The following is a 20,794-nucleotide window of genomic DNA, read 5'->3' as shown; positions in this document are numbered from 1 at the left end:
TGCTAAAAGTGTAGGGTATTAAAATTACTTGGATTGCTCTTTAGTATTCTGCCTCGTATTTGTCAAAAAATAAATACGAATTAAAGAGCGGACATCTCACAGGAGTCTAGGTCAAACAGAATAGCAAGACTTCTGCTCTTCTGTTCCTTTGACACTGTCTCTATGGGGTTGTCCTACAGATAATTCACCCCCCTTTCATATTGCAAGGGAATTGGCCACATAAATCCATCAGTGCTGCATGATGCTACTGCCTAATAGATGGAGCACAAGGGTGGCAGCTGGAAAATTTGTGCAGTTTAATTATAACTCAGTCATTGATCCAGTGTTACCTTCAGCAAGGCACGGTGTCTGCTCCAATACTTCTAATCGTTAATGGATATATCACTACAAAACTACTTCACTTGGTGGTTAGGGCTAATATATGTAAAATGCGAAATACACATTTATCATTATGGTTACAAGTGTGGGGGATAAGCAGACAAAGCACAAGGACTCAAATTCTAATTTTTGCAGATGTCTTTCTAGTACAGTGGGGCAGGGGTGACCTACAGCAAATGTCGGCTGCAGGCTTATGGGTTTTTGGAGACTGACAGGTTTTTTGTTAACACACATTTCTTATTGGTTAGACGGGCATTGACCTGACTAAAGACAACATGGCTCTTCAGAGAGTGAGAGAAGCGTCAGAAAAAGCCAAATGTGAGCTCTCTTCATCTGTACAGGTGAGATGACTGTACAATAAAGTGCATTAGTCGGCCACTTTGATATGTCGCTTTGCATGTTTTATTTAACAGGTAAAAGACCAGCCAAATGTGAAGGCAGTAATTTGGGTTGATAAAACAAACTTGAGTATGTGCAAAGGACATCATGGGGGAAATGCTTTGACGAGCTAGTATTGGTATTAACAATCTGAGAGAAAATTGAACATCTGTTAGGTGATGCAAGGTAATTGCTTGAGGCTTAGAACAACAGCGGCGGTTTCTGCCTCCGGGATAGGAATATTAATCCTGTTAGCTTTGACCCCTAAATATGTCCTCTCTCTCCTGTAGGAATATCTGACCTTGTTCTCATGTCTGCATGCTACTTATTCCAGAACTCTGGAGGGCATCAAGGAATTGAATTGCTGATAATCCTGCTTCTGATACATTCTGGCTTTACTTCTAGCTATTCAAAATCTTACAGTTTTAAATGTAACCACTGACGGAACCATATATTTGCATGATGAAGAAAATCTGTTTTTTAAAAAAAATACTCTTTTAAAAGCTGCACACAAGGGGGTTAGTCACGAGACACTGAGAGCAGATTCCAAGGATCACTTCCCCAACCCTCTGCTTCACCTATCAGATGCTTCCAGACCCCTCTCTTTATCCGTTGCTAATGATTAATTATTTTTCATTGAAGGGAGCAGTCTCATTTAAATGTTGTTGAAGTCAACTAGACAGTGTCTGAGTTCGAGTCTTTGTTTCCAATTTCCAGGATTTGAATGGTGTTAAGAACTGTTATTTCTGAGTGGGAGTTTTCTTTGGCAAAGTGGGGAGATGAGAGGAAGCATGGTCCTTAGGTCAGTCACAATGGATACATAGTTCTGACAAGGGCATAACAGATTATGGTTTGCCAGCTCACCGGAGAGAGAAAATACGCTACATTAGAAAATACACTCCATTCTGCACCAGTAAGAGTTAAATAAGGAAGAGCCTTCAGGAAAGTCTTTTGATATGACTTTATTGACTTTGCTATTTAAGAGGAGAGAGCTTGGCTTTAGTCTATAACAAGGGACCAGTTCTGATTTTGCAAACTTTCTCCATCGAGTTTGTGTGTGTGTGTTGGGGCATTAATGTTTTGCAGTGATTTGTAGTGTCAGCATGACTCAGCACTTTTGCTGCTGTTTTGCCGTGCCTCACTTCAAATTAGTGCAGTGGACTTATAAGCAGGGACACTGGATTTTAAACCTCTTGCATAAATAGTCAGAGAAAATGAGCATTTTAAATTGTAATGCCTGCTGCTTAACTTTAAATGGAAATCATTGTTTAAAATATTCAATTGGCTTTGCTCTCAAGCATAAATGTTATAAAATAGAGATTGTTTGTTTGGTTTGTGAGGAAACAGTTCGTTGTTGCTGAATGTTTAACCCCAATGGAGTAGGCTGTCTTGTATTTAAAAAAAAAAAATTTAGAAATGAGGGGTATTTGGTGAATTTTTCTATACTCTCAACAGAAAATATGCGTGTGCTCTATCTTGCAGGGTTTTGTCACTTTCTTCTACTTCGATTTTTTTTTTAACCTCTGTGATGTGAAATGTGAAGCTCTTGATAAAAAACATTGCATGTAATAAGGTGCCAGTGGGTTTTTGTTTCTAGACTCCCACTCCTGTGTGTTTACACATGTTGGTTACAGCAAACAGTTCACAGCTCTGCAAAGTTACTGTGAACAGGGCCTGACTCAGCTTTATAAAATTTAAAAAAGGGTAAATTTACAGAAAAGTTCCACCACTGAAGAAACTGGGTAGAATACATGAGATTTGTCTTAACCATGGAGGATCTGTGGTTGCACTTAATGTTAAGTTTCTGTTTAGATGTAGTTTATAATAAGTTAACTGATTAACCATTTATTAAAATATCAATCGTTAGATTTTTAAAGTCTAATGGGTCAATAGATTGCGTATAGCCATGGTTATAAACATCTAACATAAGCAGATCATGTCTGTAACCTGCTTATAATATTAATAATTTATCCTTTATAAGCCATTTGTAACTGGAACCTTAATATAAAATGTGACCAGCCTCCTTAAACTGAGGCAATAGGGGATATACAGAAATCTTAAAATATGTGTAAAAACTCAGTATGTTTTTCAAAAGAGTCCTAAAGGTATTCTTACAGAAACCTGTTGGCTTCATCTGTAAGTGATCAGTTATCTGTTGAACTGTGACAACACTGAAAGCCACATATAGTTGCTTGTCTTGATTTCCTGCTTCTGATAACCAGTGAATTCTTGTTTTGCAGACGGACATTAACTTGCCCTACCTTACTATGGATGCTTCTGGACCAAAGCACTTGAACATGAAGCTGAGTCGTTCCCAGTTTGAGGGGATTGTCGCAGATCTGATCAGGAGGACAGTAGCACCTTGCCAAAAAGCCATGCAGGATGCTGAAGTCAGCAAGAGCGACATTGGTGAAGTCATTCTGGTTGGTGGCATGAGCAGAATGCCTAAGGTATGGCATGTTCCTGTGTGACACACACCACTTAACACCTTTGTCCAAGGATTGAGTCACTTTTATTTGTGTTGCACAAAAGCATTTTAAAGGGGACCTAAGTCCTAATTCCAGAAACTTTGGCGATGCTGTAGGTGAAGGGCTGTCTGTATAGTCAGCAGGATGAGTGGGTAGGGGGACAGGATCAGGCATGCCGCTCATGTGACTAGAACAATTTCCACTCCCTCCTTGGGTTGGTGTTTGATCCATGGGTCTGTCTGGAAGATACTGCTGATGGAGTTAACCTTCCCAAGACCAGTGAGAGTTGGCAGGAGTTACAAATTTCTGTTTCTGGCTCCTGCTGCCTGATGTGGACTGAACACAAGCAGTGCTGTTGAGATTTAAGAATTTAAGGCTTTCTCTCTAGCCTGGGAGAACAGCTGTGTGGTCAATATGCTGCTGCCAGACTTGTGACTTTTGTGGAATTCACCCCCTCTTGTCAACTTAGCTTTGCCATCTAGGGATCTTGTAGGTTCACTGTTCTGGCTGTCAGCAAAGTCATTCTGTCACCTGCTGTTAATGCATAATTGGGTATGTGTTTGCTCCCTGGCATAAGCGATGAGCATGTTTCACTGGCCTTATGCTCTTAGCATTGGCTACCTAGATATACTTGACTCTTGTATACTGTGGTGATAAGCACCAGTAGGTGACTTAGACTTGCTTTGCTGACATGCAAAGTCTTGAACATTTAGGATCCACCTGCTGTTGATTTAGTGTTCTCAGATTCCAAGCTCCAAAAAGAACAGTTCAGCTCCCCTGAAGTCAGTGGGGAACATGCTTGTGCAAGGGTGTCCTCAAGAATGTGGACTATGCTGCTACTGGAGGTCTCTTAGGGTGCATCTACACAGCCAAAAAAAAAAAGACCCATGGCAGTGAGTATCAGAGCCCGGATCAACTGACATGGGCTTGTGCTGCAGGGCTAAAAATAGTAGTGTAGAGACGCAGTGTTGAGCCCAGGCCCCGAAATCCAGTGGGTGGCGGGGAGATCTCAGAGACCCGGCTCCAACCCAAGGCCAAATGTCTATACTGCTATTTTTAGCCTTGCAGCACCAGCCCAAGTCAGTTCACCTTCGCTCCGAGACTCACTGCCATGGGTTTGTTTGTTGTGTAGATGTACCCTCAGTTATTCACTCCCAGTCTGTGGAGAACAGTAAAGACTGCTTTACTCTGTCGGTGCTGTGATACTCTTCAGATGTTATCACCATCTTACTGTGACTGACAGCCATCCAGGATCCAGAGTACCCTGGTGGGAAGAGTCTGCTTGGGAGTGATTACTTCAAAGCGCTGGCTACACAGCTGCTTTCAGAGTACTAGCAGGAGCCCCACTAACCCAAGTCTGTTGATGAGGGCTGGAAGGCTGCTCCTGCAGGTGCTCAAATGCTGTGTAGACATACTCTGAGGTTTCAATGACTGTAAGGTTTGCAGGACAGAAGTCACTAAAAGCTACTGTCCTGGCCAAAGTCCAGTGATTGCATCCTCCCTTACTAAGGTCCCTGCAGTTTAAACTGGGCATAATATTTTCCTAGCCTTTTGTCTGAGTCTCTTATGTAGTGTTATGCACTGTGGCTTTATTTCCATTGTGGGGGAAGCCCTTCCTGAAGTACTGAGAATCCTTTGGGAGTGGAAGACACTACTTAAATGTCAGTATCCTATTTATACCTTTCTAGCACCATGTGGCCTTGCAAGGTTACATAATGCTTCCCTGACTACTCTCACTCAAAGCTTTAACTGCAGGCTGAGTTGAGCACAGGCATACTGAAATCTGCACCTGTGTATTGCATACAGTAATGTAGCTTTCTCCCTCTTGTACTGCATCTTGCCCAGCTCCCCTTCACACCACTGCTGGGGTGGAATTTGACATTACTTGAAACTGCTCTCACACAGCCAATGCTCCAGGAAATGTCAGGTCTGTGATCAGAAGTAATGCTTCCCCTTGTACTGTAAAACATGCTGTCAAGGTTCCTCCCCGACTCTGAACTCTAGGGTACAGATGTGGGGACCTGCATGAAAAACCTCCTAAGCTTATCTTTACCAGCTTAGGTCAAAACTTCCCCAAGGTACAAAATATTCCACCCTTTGTCCTTGGATTGGCCGCTACCACCACCAAACAAATACTGGTTACTGGGGAAGAGCTGTTTGGACACATCTTTCCCCCCAAAATACTTCCCAAAACCTTGCACCCCACTTTCTGGACAAGGTTTGGTAAAAAGCCTCACCAATTTGCCTAGGTGACTACAGACCCAGACCCTTGGATCCTAAGAACAATGAACAATCCTCCCAACACTTGCACCCCCCTTTCCTGGGAAATGTTGGATAAAAAGCCTCACCAATTTGCATAGGTGACCACAGACCCAAACCCTTGGATCTGAGAACAATGAAAAAGCATTCAGTTTTCTTACAAGAAGACTTTTAATAAAAATAGAAGTAATTAGAAATAAGAAATCCCCCCCCTGTAAAATCAGGATGGTAGATACCTTACAGGGTAATTAGATTCAAAACATAGAGAACCCCTCTAGGCAAAACCTTAAGTTACAAAAAAGATACACAGACAGAAATAGTTATTCTATTCAGCACAATTCTTTTCTCAGCCATTTAAAGAAATCATAATCTAACACGTACCTAGCTAGATTACTTACTAAAAGTTCTAAGACTCCATTCCTGGTCTATCCCCGGCAAAGACAGAATATAGACAGACACACAGACCCTTTGTTTCTCTCCCTCCTCCCAGCTTTTGAAAGTATCTTGTCTCCTCATTGGTCATTTTGGTCAGGTGCCAGCGAGGTTACCTTTAGCTTCTTAACCCTTTACAGGTGAGAGGAGCTTTCCCCTGGCCAGGAGGGATTTCAAAGGGGTTTACCCTTCCCTTTATTTTTATGACACATGCCCCCTAGGGGGAAGATTTCCAGTTAATTATATGGTCTTCCTGTGTGTTTCACTGTATCAAGGGAGTGTTCATGGGCAGATGAGCTGGAGCAGTGCTCACAGCTCCCCAGAAGCACAGTGCTCACTTGTGCAGAAAATGGCTGCTCCACTAACGCAGCTTGGGATGCAGAGGAGCTGTGAGCATCAGCTAAAATCTCAGTGGTGAAGGTGGGCGCCTTGGAGTGGAATTGAGAGCCGTGTAAGGTGTTTCAAACACCCAGCTGAGTTTCTGTCCTGATCCTTCAGCCATGGATCTGATAAATTCATCAGCATATTGTTCTGAAAAGGTGGAGCGCAAAGTATCTTCTGAAACACCACATTAAGTAAGGGGCTGGAGACATTGTTGCCCTTCATATGGCTTCATTTATTCTTTAATACACTAAACAAGATTAGGTGTGTCCTCTCCTTTCTGTGGATTTTCTAGCCTGTCCCATGGTTCTGTGCTTGCTATTGCATTTCAGTCCCCGGAGCTGGTCCCGGCACTGGGGAGAATAAGCCTGGAATATGCTGACTTGTGCCCAGCTGGGATAAGTGATCCCTGTTCTGCTCGAGCAGAATGTTGCTGCATTATTGCTGTGTGGTGAGCTAGGGGTCAGTGTAGGCGGGAGTATTGAACTCGCGGGGGGCTAGTGTTCTTCATTCCCCTCCTTGGGTCACTCACTGCTGGCTATCTGGGTTGGAAGCAGTATTCCAGGGAGGGGGCTCTCTGTCTTTTGGCCTCCTAGGTGATGTAGGTGTAGGGCAAATATGGGTGCACCTGAATCCACTCAGCTGGGTGCTAAGAGGAGCAAATTGAGGGATGGGGGGAGTAGGAGCCAGTCATGGGCCTGAAGCTTAGTCTCATACGTCACTGGATGGCAGAAGTGGTAGGGATAGGGGGAAGGGAATGGCAAAAGTGTCAGCTGGTTGGAGGGCAGATAATGAGGGGTTCCTTCCTCATATACATTTTTTATTATGCCATGGGGTGGGCTGTGGCAGCAAGGCTGTGATAGCAGGAGTTCCCTACGCATCGGCTGTGTTCTGTACTCATTCAGGTGCAGCAGACTGTGCAGGATCTGTTTGGCCGTTCTCCTAGCAAAGCAGTTAATCCCGATGAAGCTGTTGCTATTGGTGCCGCTATTCAAGGTGGCGTGTTAGCTGGTGATGTCACCGATGTGCTGCTGCTGGATGTGACTCCTTTGTCCTTGGGAATTGAGACGCTGGGAGGTGTCTTCACTAAGCTCATCAACAGGAACACGACGATTCCAACCAAGAAGAGCCAGGTGCGGTTAAACATCGTGGCAACTGTCTGCATCTAATGGGGTTCCTGGGCTGTTGTCTTAGGGACAGCACAATAGCAGGCATTGGGTGCCCCATGTTCTATTTCTGCCCCATCCCTGTATTTAAGTCCCATGGGAACACTGTGATCAGTGTGCTTTTTCTCCCTATCCATGTTTCCCAGGAGGGTCAAAGTCATGCCACTCGGTGCTTTCCTCATAGCCCAGCTGACGAAACTGAACAGCTTGACAGTTTCATTCTGCTGCCTGTGGTAGCATGACTAGAGGAGCACTATGTGCAGAGGTAGCAGCATGGGCATGATTCTACGGTTGGGGAGGGAGAAGGTGGGATGACCAATATGGGGAATAGGTAAAGGGCATTTGGAATTGAACACACAGTGAAGGTCCAGCTGGTTTAGTAGTGGTAGCATTTCTGGGCTCAGGGCTAAGATGAGTTCTCACTGCAGCAAGGGCTGGGAGCCCTGTTAAGGCAGCCCTCTGCCCCAGAGAGAGAGGATATGCCTTGTGTTGCTCTCTGACAACCATCTGAGGCTGAGGGCTTCTTCAGCTAGCTAATGAGGGTCACTGCAATATGCAGCTATTGGGGAAGAGAGCAGTGGATCCCGGAAGAGTCTCTTCTCCTTTCCACACCCAAAAACCTAGACAGAATTCAAGTGGAAGGAGAGGCTGAAATCCAACACAAAATGAGGCCGATTAGTGAGTAACTCTTCTTTGTCGGGGTGGAGGTAGCTTTCAACCCAGTAAACTCAACTTCCTTCCCCCCTCTTTAGAAGCATGAGGTGAGAAATCTCTTGAGCTTTTGTCTTGGGACAGAACCAGGCCATGTGTCTGTGCTATGATGTTACTGTCAGCACATCATTCTGAAGAGAACTAGTGCAGAGACTTAATATAACTGAGCACAATGCATGGCCAAAACTGCCTTTGCTGGTCTGGACTCCTAGAGAGTGCTCTCCCCATCTTGCAGGGATACTGAAAAGATTGGGCTCCAGCGCTCATTTTCTTGTTTCTCTCTGACTCCCAGACAAACACTTTGACTGCCTTTGTTGAAATGTCGCCTGCTAATCGTTATCTTTTTGCCTTAGAATCTTTACTGTATTAAAAAGCTTGTGAGGCATGGAGGGAAAATACACATTTAAAGTATTTCTTTATCCCTCCAGCCTAACTTCCAAGTTTTCATGCTGTTCCCAGTCTTTAGTCCGTGTGTAGTAAGTAGTTCAATTCAGGGGTTGTAAGCTGTCAAATATTCTGTTTCTCTCACCCTTCTACAGGTGTTTTCTACAGCAGCTGATGGGCAAACTCAAGTGGAGATTAAAGTATGCCAGGGTGAGAGAGAGATGGCATCTGACAACAAGCTTCTTGGCCAGTTCACTTTGGTATGTTTGCACTAAATGTTCATGACCTTTAAACTGTCTTTACTCAGTAAGTTCCAAGCCTCCCATTTTGTTTGGAAACAGCCCCCCCCTCTTGAAAGTGGGGACTTTAACAGAAGCCATTTGATTTTTACCTGCCCCACAAATGTAAAGCACAAAGTGATCCAGGCTTGTAAATCAGTAGGCCTTACTGACCGCCTGCCTTCAGTAGCCATACGCTCTTAGAGGCATTGATTTTTTTTTTTTTTTTTGGTACCCATGGAACTAGGATGTTAGATCCTGTTGCCAAATATAACTCAGTACTTAGATCCCATGTTGCTTCACAGTTGTCCCTGAGGCAGCCGGTAGCTGGCCCATTACCCACTCCCTTCAAATCCCTTTGGAGCAGCCTAGATTGTGTTAGACAGCAGTTACCATGCTTCAAGGGGTGATTGTGTATAGGACATAGCTGCTGCAGTTCAGTGTGGCTGAATAGTTCACTCTCTTCATACATAATCAGCCTGTACAGGTATTTGTCCTCCTGATCCGTATGGATGCTTCTGATTTAATTTCAAGAGTGGTCATGTTGAATAGGGCTGTATTGTTTCGGGACCGCCTGAAGCTTATACAGGTTCTTAAGAGGGTTCTTCTTGCTTGACATCTCTAATATGGCTCTCCCCAGAATAGATCCAAGTAATTAACTAAAGAAAATTGAACTTGTTACCATGCATGGGACGGGGAAAGTGATTTACTGGCATTAAGTTGTGAAACAGCATTTGCTCTTCTTATGACATTTATGGCAGCTTCCCCAGCTTCTGGGTAGAAGTCTGCTGCTGCATGAAATTAGGTCTGTCCCATTAAGTCTGTCAGATACCACTAAATTGTCACGACTTCTGACAAGCATATCCTGGGATCTGCTTTGAGGTTGTTTTAGTTGAATTGGCAGTTCACCAAGATAATATGCACAACACTGAAGGCTTCGACACCAAGCCTACATCTGTTGGGGAACTAATGGCTAAGCACTTCTGGTTTCCAGGTTGGAATTCCTCCAGCTCCACGGGGAGTGCCCCAGATTGAGGTCACGTTCGACATTGATGCTAATGGCATTGTTCACGTTTCAGCAAAGGATAAAGGGACGGGACGCGAACAGCAAAGTAAGTGCAGCTATCATTGGATCTCTTATAGTGAAGGGAAGGAAGTTTATGGAATTATGCTTGGCTACTCTGTATGAACCTCTGAGTGTATGACCCCCAATAGTGTGCTAGATGTCTCAAACTAGATGGGATCCCTGCCCCCCAAAAGCTTACAATCAGAGTCACACATAGCGCAGCAGGTAAGGGTGCTAAGTAGGCAAATACGGGGAAGGGAGAGGTAGGACAATTTATATTTGTTACCAGTTATCCAGGAGGTATGGTATCCGCTCCAGTGTGTTAAACCTTGAGCACCAGGGATGGGCCGCTGGTGGCCACATCCAACCCACCAGATCATTTTATTTGGCCTGCCAGTAGGCAGCAGAGATGTAGCCACAAGTGAGCTGCGGTGCACCCAGCTGGCACCCAGCCCACTCAGATCTGAGTACCAGGCACTGTGCTTAAAGTGAGGGGAATCATGGAATACAGGGCAAACGGAGCCCAGGACTGGGAGCAGGAGCCCACACACCAGATTGCAGTGCCACCTAATGGCCCAATCATCTCTCCATCACGGAAGCAGGGGCAGGGCTCTACCCTTCACCACCCGTCTCTGGTTGCTTCCTTAACATTGGCTCCCATCTCCCACAGCCAATCTAATTGTGGCCAGGTCCTGAGTTGGGATGAACTCATGCCAATGGGGAGGCATATCTAGAGCTGGGATTGTAATGGCAGAGTCCCTTCCTTGCGGCTGTGAGGGGCATTGGGACCTGGACTGGATCTCCCCCCAGTCTCTGCCTCCCCCATGGGCACAGACTCCACCCATGTGCCAGGCTCCCCATCAGCTCTGGTCTCCAGCTCTGTCCCAGGCCACCCAGCTCTGGTTGCATTCTCCCTACTGGCAGAGTGTGTGCCCTGCCCCTGGTGCTCTTGGCTCTCAGCTTTCAAACAGCCAGCCAGTGGGAGGTAGTAATGAACTGGGTGGCATGGGGCACAGTCGGAGCCTGTGGTGATGCAGGAGTGGAGTGGTATGAGTCAATGGCAGTGACTTCAGTAAAAAACCGCACCCTTCAATAACCTGGCTCATTCATTAACATTTATTTCGACATGGACCGCCAAAGGGCTTTAGTGGCTGTTGTGACCTCATCTACTACCTTAAAGCTGCCCAGCTTCCATTTAAAATGAGCCCTGTACACGAGCAGTCCCTGTTGAGACTTCTCACTGGTGGGAAATAGGACAAGCTTTTAAGTCTTCTCTTCAGCAGATGAAATTGCACTGAAAGCAGCCTGACTCTCTTTCACTTCGTGAAATGCAATGATGTAGACAGAAGTCCCCTGATAGTGACAGATGAGCAGCTGTAGGTCATGCCCCCTTGCACCTCCAAGAAGCAGAGCTACCTACCCACAGAGGCACTTGGGGCAAAGACTGTTCTGTTTTTTTTGGTTGGGGAGAAAGGAAGGGGCTGAGCAGGGAGGTAGGTGACTGGGAACCCTGGACCAGGTAGGAGCTTGTTTTCACTGGTCTGCTGTGCTATGCTCCTTGGCACACTGTCCATCTGTGAAACTAGTGTCATATGTTAATAGTCCTAGCAGCTTATTGTCTAGTCATGGGACAGCATCAGTGTGCCAAGCTGTGTTAGGGGGAGGAGGTTAATTAGCAAGACACCTGGCCAATGGCAAGCACCCATGGCATGAAGAGTGCATCTGATCAAACAAGCACAGTACTAAGAATGTACTTTATTCCTAACCACTCTGCCACAAGAATTTTAAAACCCAGGTGCTTAAAGCAGGTTCCCCTGATAACCAGCTGATTCTGGTAGCCTAGAAACATCATCTTTAAACTGCAGGGAGTTTGGAGAGCTGAAGCGGTCACTGTGTTTATTTAACAACACAATCAAATATTAGAGGCAATATTGCCTCCACAATTACTGTTGTAACCATCAAGCACTGGTTTAGACCCCTATAACTTTGGCTTGGAGAACTTCTTTAGCCTGAATTGCTGGATTTCTACAAAGCTTGAAGAAAAATTGTCATTATTTGGCACTTACTTCCCTATCATGATTTGTTGACTTCCAGTGTGTTCTGCTTCATTCAAAAATGGCGTATTGCCTCTCCATTCCAGAGGTATGGAATTCCTTGAGGAATTTGCTGGTTATAGCTGAAGAAAACATAATTAGAAACTTGCTTTAATCATCTTGGTGAATATTTTTGGGCTCAGTCCTGCTGCTATTGACAACAAAAAAACACCTCATTGATACCAAATTCATTTGGAGCAGGAGCATGCACTGTTTGTCGCCTTGTATTAGCTGGTTGCAGGTGCCCAACAGGATATGTGGGACCAGGGTTCTCATACCAGCCTTCAGCTATCTGTAGCATATAACAAAGGTTGCAACCATGATCCCATTGTAAATCTCTGACTCATTTGAAATAGACTAGTGTTGTTAGGCTTTTAGGGTTTAGGCTCACTGTCACCTAGAATACTCTGTGAAAAATTTTAAGTGCTTACTGAGATGAAGACCTAAAATTGGTTCCCTTCCTGAAGTGTTGTAAAATGTCCAGTGACGTCTGTCCCTTGCTTTCCGATGAAATTGCATTATGCCACCCCACTTGAAATGTAGTTTGTAATGTTGGCTCAAACAAGGCAGCTTTCACAGGGCAGCAGTAGGAAAAAATTAAGTTGCCTTTATTTGAAAGCTAGCTACAGTTCTGTCACTGAAGGAAATGGAGGGAGAGTGTGGCTGGAAACAGGCTTGTAGCCTGCTTCTGAATTGCTCTGGGCTGCTCTCCAAAAGTGAAAGGAAACTCCATGGCCTGATAAAGACTCCTCCTGCATTCTGAGCCAGAATGCCCCCTTGGCCTGAGGGCCATATACACAGGCTCACTTTCCACATGGAGTAACTGAAGAACAGTGTGAAGTGGCTTGCAGATGGTTACAAAGATGGTATCTAGCACAGCTGGGAACAGAACCTTTATCTGAGTTGCCAGGCTATTGTCTTATCCATTATACCAAACCTCTCCAAGTGCTGTTCTGTCCTTGTACTTTCTAGTAGGTCTCCGTAGATAGGCACACTAACTAGAATAATGCAGACTACTAGCAACTTTGTGAGAAACTGCAGCCATTCAGCATTCTGTTGCTTTCAAGGTGCACAAGGATTGCTGTCTGAGCCCAAGAGCTGAATGCTCTCATGAGAGCAGAGAAGTGGTAAATGCGGCACTAGGAAGGAAAGTCATTGGGGATCGGCACTTTTCTCTCATCAGATCTCTTAGTTTATGTTTATACTAAGCATTCTCAAGGCAGTGCTTTTCAAACCATGGGTCATGACCTAGTACTGGGTCTTGGAATGTAAGGCACCGGGCCGCAGCAGCTCTGGTCAGCACTGCTGACCAGGCTGTTTAAAAGTCCCGTCAGCCATGCTGCCCGGCTAAGGCAGGCTGTTCCAACTGCGCTGCGCCCTGGAAGCAGCCAGCAGCATGTCCGGCTCTGTGGCGGGGGGCCACGGGGCTCCATGTGCTGCCCCCGCCCTGAGCACTGGTTCCAAAGTCCCATTGGCCAGTTCCCGGCCAATGGAAGCTGTGGGGGCGGGCAGTGCCTGTAGGTGAGAGCTACTTGCACGCCTTCGCCTAGGAGCCAGACCTGCTGCTGGCCACTTCTGGGGCACAGTGGTCCATAGTGCCAGGACAGGTGGGAAGTCTGCCTCTGCACCCCGGCTGTGCCGCTGACCAGGAGCCTCCCAAGGTAAACCCGTGCCCACATCCCCTGCCCCAGCCCTGAGCCTCCCCAAATCCAGAGCCCTTTCCTACACCCTAAACCCCTCATCCCTGGCCCCACCCCAGAGCCTACACCCCAGCCCGGAGCCTCATCCCCTGCCACAGCCTGGAGCCCCCCAAACTCAGAGCCCCCTCCTTCACCCAGAGCCCTGACCCCCTCCTGCACCCCAACCCCCTGCCACAGCCCAGAGCCCCTCCACACCCCAAACCCCTCATCCCCACTCCCCATTGGGTACGGGCATCAATAATTTTCTTCAACTGGGTCGCCAGAAAAAAAGTTTGAAAACCACTGCTCTAAGGAGTCACTATTGCACTGGCCCAAATACATGCCTTGTGCTAGCAGCTCATTAGTACAAGGAAACGATCCCTAGCAACATAACTTAGCTGGTGTGTCTGGAGCATTAATGTAGGAGCTCTCTTCAAAAGAACATGAGTATTTTGATCTTCACTGTAGGAGAAGAGATTAAAATACAAAGCAGCTTTTTTTAATACTGTACTTTATTTTCTAACGCAGTCGTGATCCAGTCTTCTGGTGGCCTCAGCAAAGATGACATTGAGAACATGGTGAAGAATGCAGAGAAATATGCAGAGGAAGATAGGCGAAGAAAGGTAACTTGATGATGGTTGCTGTGGTCTCTTCTAATGGGTAGTTTACCAGCCAGTCAAAAAATCTCCATTCCATATTATGAAACTGCACTCTACTCCAACGACTTCTGGCTTGACATATAAAGGCCAGATTAAGAGATCGTAATCATTGTACTCATGCCTATGTTTGCATGTGCAATGAGTGCAATTGCCTATGCAAATGGATTTTTAGATGCCTAGATAACCACTTGTCCCCCTATTACCAAATTTCTACATGCAGTTGGCTTTAACTGCAAGAAAATATAGGCATATAAATACCCAGCTTATTGGCCTCTGTTCAATAGCTGACCTTGTATTTACAAACCAAGTATTTTAAAATTCTTTTCTAAAGAATTAAAGGGACATGGTTGTGCTATAAATAGACAAATTCCCCTACCTGTTACTAATATGTGAACTGAAATTTTAAAATCTGGTTGAATCTACTTTTCACCACAGATGCTGTTGAATGTTTACATTTAATTCATCTTGGATAGTGAAGCTAGCCCTACCACTTTCACTTCCAGTTTCTCCTGGAACAAAGCAATGCTGCATCTTTAGTTGCAAACACAGCAGGGAGCTGTTTTCACTGAACTCATTGAAATAAGTTTTGTTATGTGTGTTTTTTTGTAAATTTTACAAAACCAAAATGTTGGTCCTAACCCCCATGACACGCACACCCTTTTCAATGGGCAGTTGCAGTGCACATGTTAAAAGCCTGGTCTCCAGCATCTTGAGTGCCAGATCTCATCTGAGTCTTGGTATTTATGCCTTCTGTGCACATGAGATCACCATTACCTTAAGGAATATCTGGTCACAGTCCACATCTCCTTAGTCAAAAAGGAGTGATGCTTTCTGCACTCAAGAGATCCAATCTATAATATTCATAAGGTTAATGGTTAGGACTAATTGATTTAATGAGGGTAAACAATAATGAATTGCTCTACTAAATATAGAACATTGATTTAAGCAGCTGATACTGTAGGATATGGCACTAGCATATGCTTACAGACTGCAGAAATTCCCACTGTAGATGCTTTACACTGTTCTCGTCTCTACAGAACTAGTGATCTTGTTTTGGCAACACTTTTAAATCTCTGATCCTCAGAAGGGTGAGGTTCTGGTATAGACCAAAGGATAGAATATTCGAGTAGCTTTCTGTGAAAGGAGCTCAGTTTTCTTAGGAGGAGTTGTAGCTTTTTCTTCTCTGCTTCAGACCTCTGTTGAAACCCTGAGATTCTTGACTCCTTGGCATTTGGGAGTTACATGTGCAAAATACACTATTGAGAGGTGCCAGCTCCTTGCATAACTGTTTTCATGTATTGTCTGTCGGGTAGACTTTGTGGACACATAGGGCTTGTGTAGAGTGTTTTGAACATTCCCACCCCATCTCCTTGTCTTGTCACTGCTTATGTTCCTAACCCACTGAACTCGTGTTGGTGGTTTCAGGTGCCCAGATGACAGCTGTGAAATGCGGGAGACACACCCCTCCACAGATTGGGTGCACCACAGACAGCAGTACAAGCTTTCTTGTGCTGCCTGCTAACATGCTTAAACCGTGATCTGGAGTGACCCACTCTTGGATGAGGGCAGTTCACTCTCCAGTTCCCATTTTTAACTCTTGGCCTCTGCAGGGTGTACCAGCTCAGGTGCTTTGGGTGGTGGTGGTTTCAGATTAGGTGCTGTGAACTTTGAACCACTGACGAGGACCAATAGACAATAAAGGAGGTGGGTTTTTTTGTTTTTTGTTTTTGCTAACAACTCCATTGCACCTTGCAGCATTATTCTTGTGGGGCGTTCTTCTAAACGGGTGGAACATCCAGCCCTGCTCTGTTTGAGACTGCCAGCAGTGCAATAGTTCATGCCGCCACGTGGATTAATGCACTTGAGCAATGGACCACACGGTTCACCTACCTGTAGTAAAGCAGCACTGCAGCAGGTCCCATGCTGGTTATCTTTGTAACCAGGAAAGCTAGTAGGTATTGCATTTCTTGACCAGAAAACCTGGTGTGCAAAAATAACCCACTTGTCAATTTGCCCAGGAACGTGTCGAAGCTGTGAACATGGCAGAAGGGATCATCCATGATACAGAATCCAAGATGGAGGAGTTTAAGGATCAGCTGCCAGCAGATGAGGTGGGTATTTTCTGATGCCTTTGTTAAAGGGGCCAGAGTTCCCTACAGTATCTGCCCTCTCAGGTGAAGAATGGGTTAGCATGTAACCTCTCAGGGATTCTTAACTGTTTAAAATAGCATGTGGCTGAAACTTGCTAGAGAAGTTGACTTTCAGAATACATGAAGGATTCTTAACAGTGGAAGGTAGGCACAGTCCTTGGCTGCTTTTGTCCCACTCGTACAGTGGAGGTGATTGTCTGATTTCAGAGGGAATTTTTTCTTCAGACACTGAATGTATGAAACAAGTTTTCTTTGTCTGTAAGTTAATCAGCATTAACTGAAGGCTTCCATTCTGTCCTGAGAGTCTCGGAGCCGTGGGTGAACTTGCAAGTACAGAACCCAGGAACTTGGGAGCAGCTTAAATGGTTTTAACTTAGTTTCCTTCCTTTACCTGTAGTGAGTCAGATGCTTAGTGTCAGAGGGGTTTTAATACTGTTCAGTGACTGCTTCATCTCTGCATTATTCTTCATTTCAAAAGCTATGTTTAAAACTGAGTTCACAAGCTGCAAAAGTATTAAAGCATCCACTTCAAACACAAAGAGTAATTTGGGGTTTTAGGAGGGGCTGAGGCTGGAGATTCTTGGCAAGTACCCTTGGATAAAGATTCAGTGGCTCTACCCAGATCACTGCTGGGCTTCTCTTTAAAACATGGGTGTGGAAACGCCAGGTGCTCGGGTAGCCCAGTGAGAGCGTAGAACTTGTTTTCCAGCCTAGCAGGGGCTGGGAAGGCAAGAGACTACATACTTAGCCTCTGAAGGGAAGTTGCGTGGGAAACATGTTTAACCCCATCATCAGCTTTGTGGGAGACCGGAGGGGCAGTGATAATGGGCACTGTAAGGAGCGTGGCCTGCTTGGAGCAGGGAAATCTTTTTTACAAGGCTTCAAGAACATAGTATTCCTTCCAACCTGTGGGCCTAAAAGTAAAGGACTGACAGTGGCTGCCCACATTCTGCCTCTAGACATGGCTGAGTGAGTGTCCCACGCCCTCACAGCTCTGTCAGTGCAGCTGTCCCACAGTAACCTCACATTGCCAATCCTGCCCTCTTGAGCACACTCCCAGTCTGACAGAGAAGTGCCAGATTGTGTGGAGGGTTTGACAGATGGCAGTAGGGATGGGATGGGACTATATTGCTTTTGTTTGCATCCCCACTCCTCCCACACACAACAAAGGGAGGAAACTTAGGGGCTTTGTGCATTGAACACTCTGCTTTGTGGCTCTTTCTGGTGGAGTTTTAAAGATGGGTAGATGAAGAGCAGCTTTTTCTGCTCCCCTTGATTCTGTGGTGGCAGTAGGTCACTCAAGGTATCAATGAGGCAAGCGTTCAGCCAAAGGGGGCAGTTCTGTCTCTGTGGCTTCTTCAATCCTTGGCTTCTCTGCTGAGACTGCAAACAAGGTGACCAGTTAGTGCAGCTGTAGTGTGTTCAGTGATGTGGATACATGCCCGCCGGGAACTGGACAAGCTACTAGGCACTGCAGACTTTTAATTTGAGACTTAAGTCCACTCCTTTTGGCAAGAGCTGGGAGGGGGCTGTGGAAGTGAAGGGAAGGGCTCAGTTTTAATGAACTAAGTGCAATGTAACTATTGTTTGTAACTTGTTTACAGTGCAACAAACTGAGGGAGGAGATTGCTAAAATGAGAGAGCTGCTGGCTCGTAAAGATGCTGAAACAGGAGAAAACATCAGACAGGCAGCATCCAGCCTGCAGCAGGCGTCCCTTAAACTCTTTGAAATGGCATACAAAAAGGTGGGTGTGCAGGGCTTGTGGATCACACTGGTGCTTGTACAGGGAGAGGGAGCTGATCCAAATGAAGCCTTAGAGGAGTGTCCATGCCTGGGTAGCTCGAAGCCACAGGTCAACTCCCCCTAAGTGGCAGCTGTTGCACTAGTGACATCTCCTCTGGCACAACGTCATGAGCTGTCCAGCCAATCACAGAAGTTCTGAAGTCTGACCTTCAGTATTATGTAGCATTTTGTTTGTGCTGCTGATCTGTGCCACCGATTACGTATAACTTTTTAATGTAAAACTACCTTGTCGAAACAGTCATTACAAAGCTCTTGATTGGTGACAAGCAATACTTGAGACTCTTTTTATACATCAAGATAAATGGGCATCAGGCAAACCTCCTAGCAGAAGTATGAATGTAGATCTTTCAGTTAGCGTAGAAAGGATACTATGTCCAGATGTTCAAATGCAGTTATTAAAAACCACTAAAATGATGGCAAACTTTATTTAAACTTCTGTGCATAGTCACTGGATGCTAGAGACTCATCATGGGCTTCCTGACTGCTCTGTCTAAAATGGTCAGCTAGGCCCTAATGAGATTTTTCAGAAGCACTGAGGTGCCTAACTCCTTTTGGTTTCAGTGGGTATTAGTCGCTTTTGAAATTCCCACTTGGTGCCTAAATACCTTCAAAGTCTTTAGACTTTGTCTTTCAATGTGAGAAGAATATTGTGATCAGTCTAGAAGAAATCTGGGCAGCTGCTTCCAAGCTATCAGGATATCTCTGTGGGAGTAGCGTTCTGTAACTAACAGATAGTGTCTTTCACAGATGGCGTCGGAGAGAGAGGGTTCTGGTGGAAGTTCTGGGGACCAGAAGGAAGAGAAACAGTAGAATGTCACTCTTGCGCACAGACTGCAGCAGGAAGAGGGTGAAAATTCTGAAGCTTGGGAGCGAAGGGACCTTCCTGAGCAGGAATGGGCAGAATTCAGTCTTACTGTGTTTTTGCAGTATTCTATATATAATTTCTTTAATGTATAAATTTAGTGATGTGTCCACTAGATGAATCATCATTTCATGAAAGTTAATTCATGCTAGACAAAGTTCTAAATATTCAGCCCTGTGGTATTTTCAACTGAGCGATTGGGGGATTCACTCATTTACTCCTAACATTTGACGAAGTGGTATACTTAATTTGTTTAAAGGTTTGAAACCATGTCACAAATTCTGGGGTGGGGATGGGAGTCTTTATGTATCCTCTTCGTGGAGCCAAGTGCTTGTGAACTGATTTGTAACAGGTCCTGGGTTCACCAGTGGCAGGGCCCGCTACGTTGCTAGAGAACGTTAAATCTGCAGCTAGCTTAGTATTCTTGTACTGAAGGAGAATGGGTTACTTTAATTTGGCTGTAACTTGATTCCTTTTAAATAAGGCCACATTGAAGTTACATGCATTGCTTGTCTAAGCTTTCTGCTCCATACCATGTCTGTTCTCTGCGTATAGTAAAACAACTTCCCTGATAATAAAATTGTTCTTATTGGATCTATTCTGGATTTTTTAAAATAAAAATGGAAAAGCGTCTAATTTCTCTTGAGGTTTTTGGCTAGTTGCATCCGGGTGAGGTGGCATTTGTTGGTAGACCCCCTGCTGGCACAAAGAATGTGAGCAAACTGGAAACCTGAACACCATACATGTTTTTGAAACTAGCTTCACTGATGCTTTAGTCCTGGTTACATTCAGAAAAGTTCTTCCTGCTTTTCTCTTACTTAGTGCTTGCATGCTCTTCTTGGAACGTAGGAATTGTCCTGCTGGCTCAGACCAGTGCTTTATCTATTCAATATCCTGCTTGGAGCCAGGCATCACTGGCTCCAGAAGAAATTGTGCATTATGGGGCTTTTTGCACTTATAGAAGTTTCTTCCAGGCCGTCAGTTGGCTATTGCTATGAAGAATGGGGGTTTATACCCTCATTACTACACTTACACAACAAACTTAATTGAATGTGACTGGTTGTTCATATAAATGTCTCCTCCTTGTCTGGGCTAGGTGCAGTTCTTGGAATTGTATAAACAATGGAGGACACTTCATCCCTAGTGCAAAGTGCGGCAGTGGAGAAGCCTTTATCTTCTGAAACTTGGTCAAAAGTCCAGTTTCTCTGAACAGACAAGACAATGTATCAACTGGCTCCTGACAAACAATCTGCAAATTAATACTTTAACTCCCCCAAAGTACGGATTACCCATCCCAACCTGTCCACTCCCAAACTTCTTCCTTCCCACGTGCCCAGCAGTGATTTCACTTTCATGGTAAATCTAATCCCTACTCTCATCCCAATTGCAAAACCCTCCCATTCCCTGCCTCCTCCAACATCTGTCGATACTGACCCCAACAAGCATCTCATCCTGACGGTCTTCCCCCCCCAATTTCCCTGTGCTCACTCCTTAGACTTCTCGCTCTCTCAGCTATAGATTTTTGGATTAAAGTGTTCTCCATCCCTTGCTGCTGGCCCCCCTTCTGCCCCACAAACCAAGATCTTTTTTCCTCTACTAACAGCAAAGCCTGCTCACTCAGCTACTCCACTTCAGAGCTGCTGCTC

General features: G+C 45.1%; 1 protein-coding gene and 1 non-coding gene across 2 annotated transcripts in view; both read left to right on the top strand.

Moving 5' to 3' along the window:
* Positions 1 to 19,742, top strand: part of HSPA9 (heat shock protein family A (Hsp70) member 9) — a 32,899-nt gene extending 13,157 nt beyond the window's left edge. Inside the window, exons 9-17 of the mRNA XM_037906524.2 lie at positions 627 to 719; positions 2,997 to 3,206; positions 7,202 to 7,429; positions 8,713 to 8,817; positions 9,830 to 9,947; positions 14,202 to 14,296; positions 16,351 to 16,443; positions 18,087 to 18,227; positions 19,034 to 19,742. Coding sequence (XP_037762452.1) covers positions 627 to 719; positions 2,997 to 3,206; positions 7,202 to 7,429; positions 8,713 to 8,817; positions 9,830 to 9,947; positions 14,202 to 14,296; positions 16,351 to 16,443; positions 18,087 to 18,227; positions 19,034 to 19,096 — 1,146 coding nt within the window. The 3' untranslated portion in view covers positions 19,097 to 19,742. The remainder of the gene's footprint in view (positions 1 to 626; positions 720 to 2,996; positions 3,207 to 7,201; positions 7,430 to 8,712; positions 8,818 to 9,829; positions 9,948 to 14,201; positions 14,297 to 16,350; positions 16,444 to 18,086; positions 18,228 to 19,033) is intronic.
* On the top strand, positions 8,275 to 8,345 carry LOC114022312. The gene has a single exon (XR_003566449.1). It is a non-coding gene; the product is annotated as a small nucleolar RNA SNORD63 (small nucleolar RNA).
* Positions 19,743 to 20,794: the final 1,052 nt, after the last annotated feature.

The sequence above is a fragment of the Chelonia mydas genome, chromosome 8 (assembly GCF_015237465.2).
Source record: "Chelonia mydas isolate rCheMyd1 chromosome 8, rCheMyd1.pri.v2, whole genome shotgun sequence".
Lineage (NCBI taxonomy): Eukaryota > Metazoa > Chordata > Testudines > Cheloniidae > Chelonia > Chelonia mydas.
Note: the sequence above shows the minus strand (reverse complement) of the source record. Positions and strands in the feature narration are given on the sequence as shown.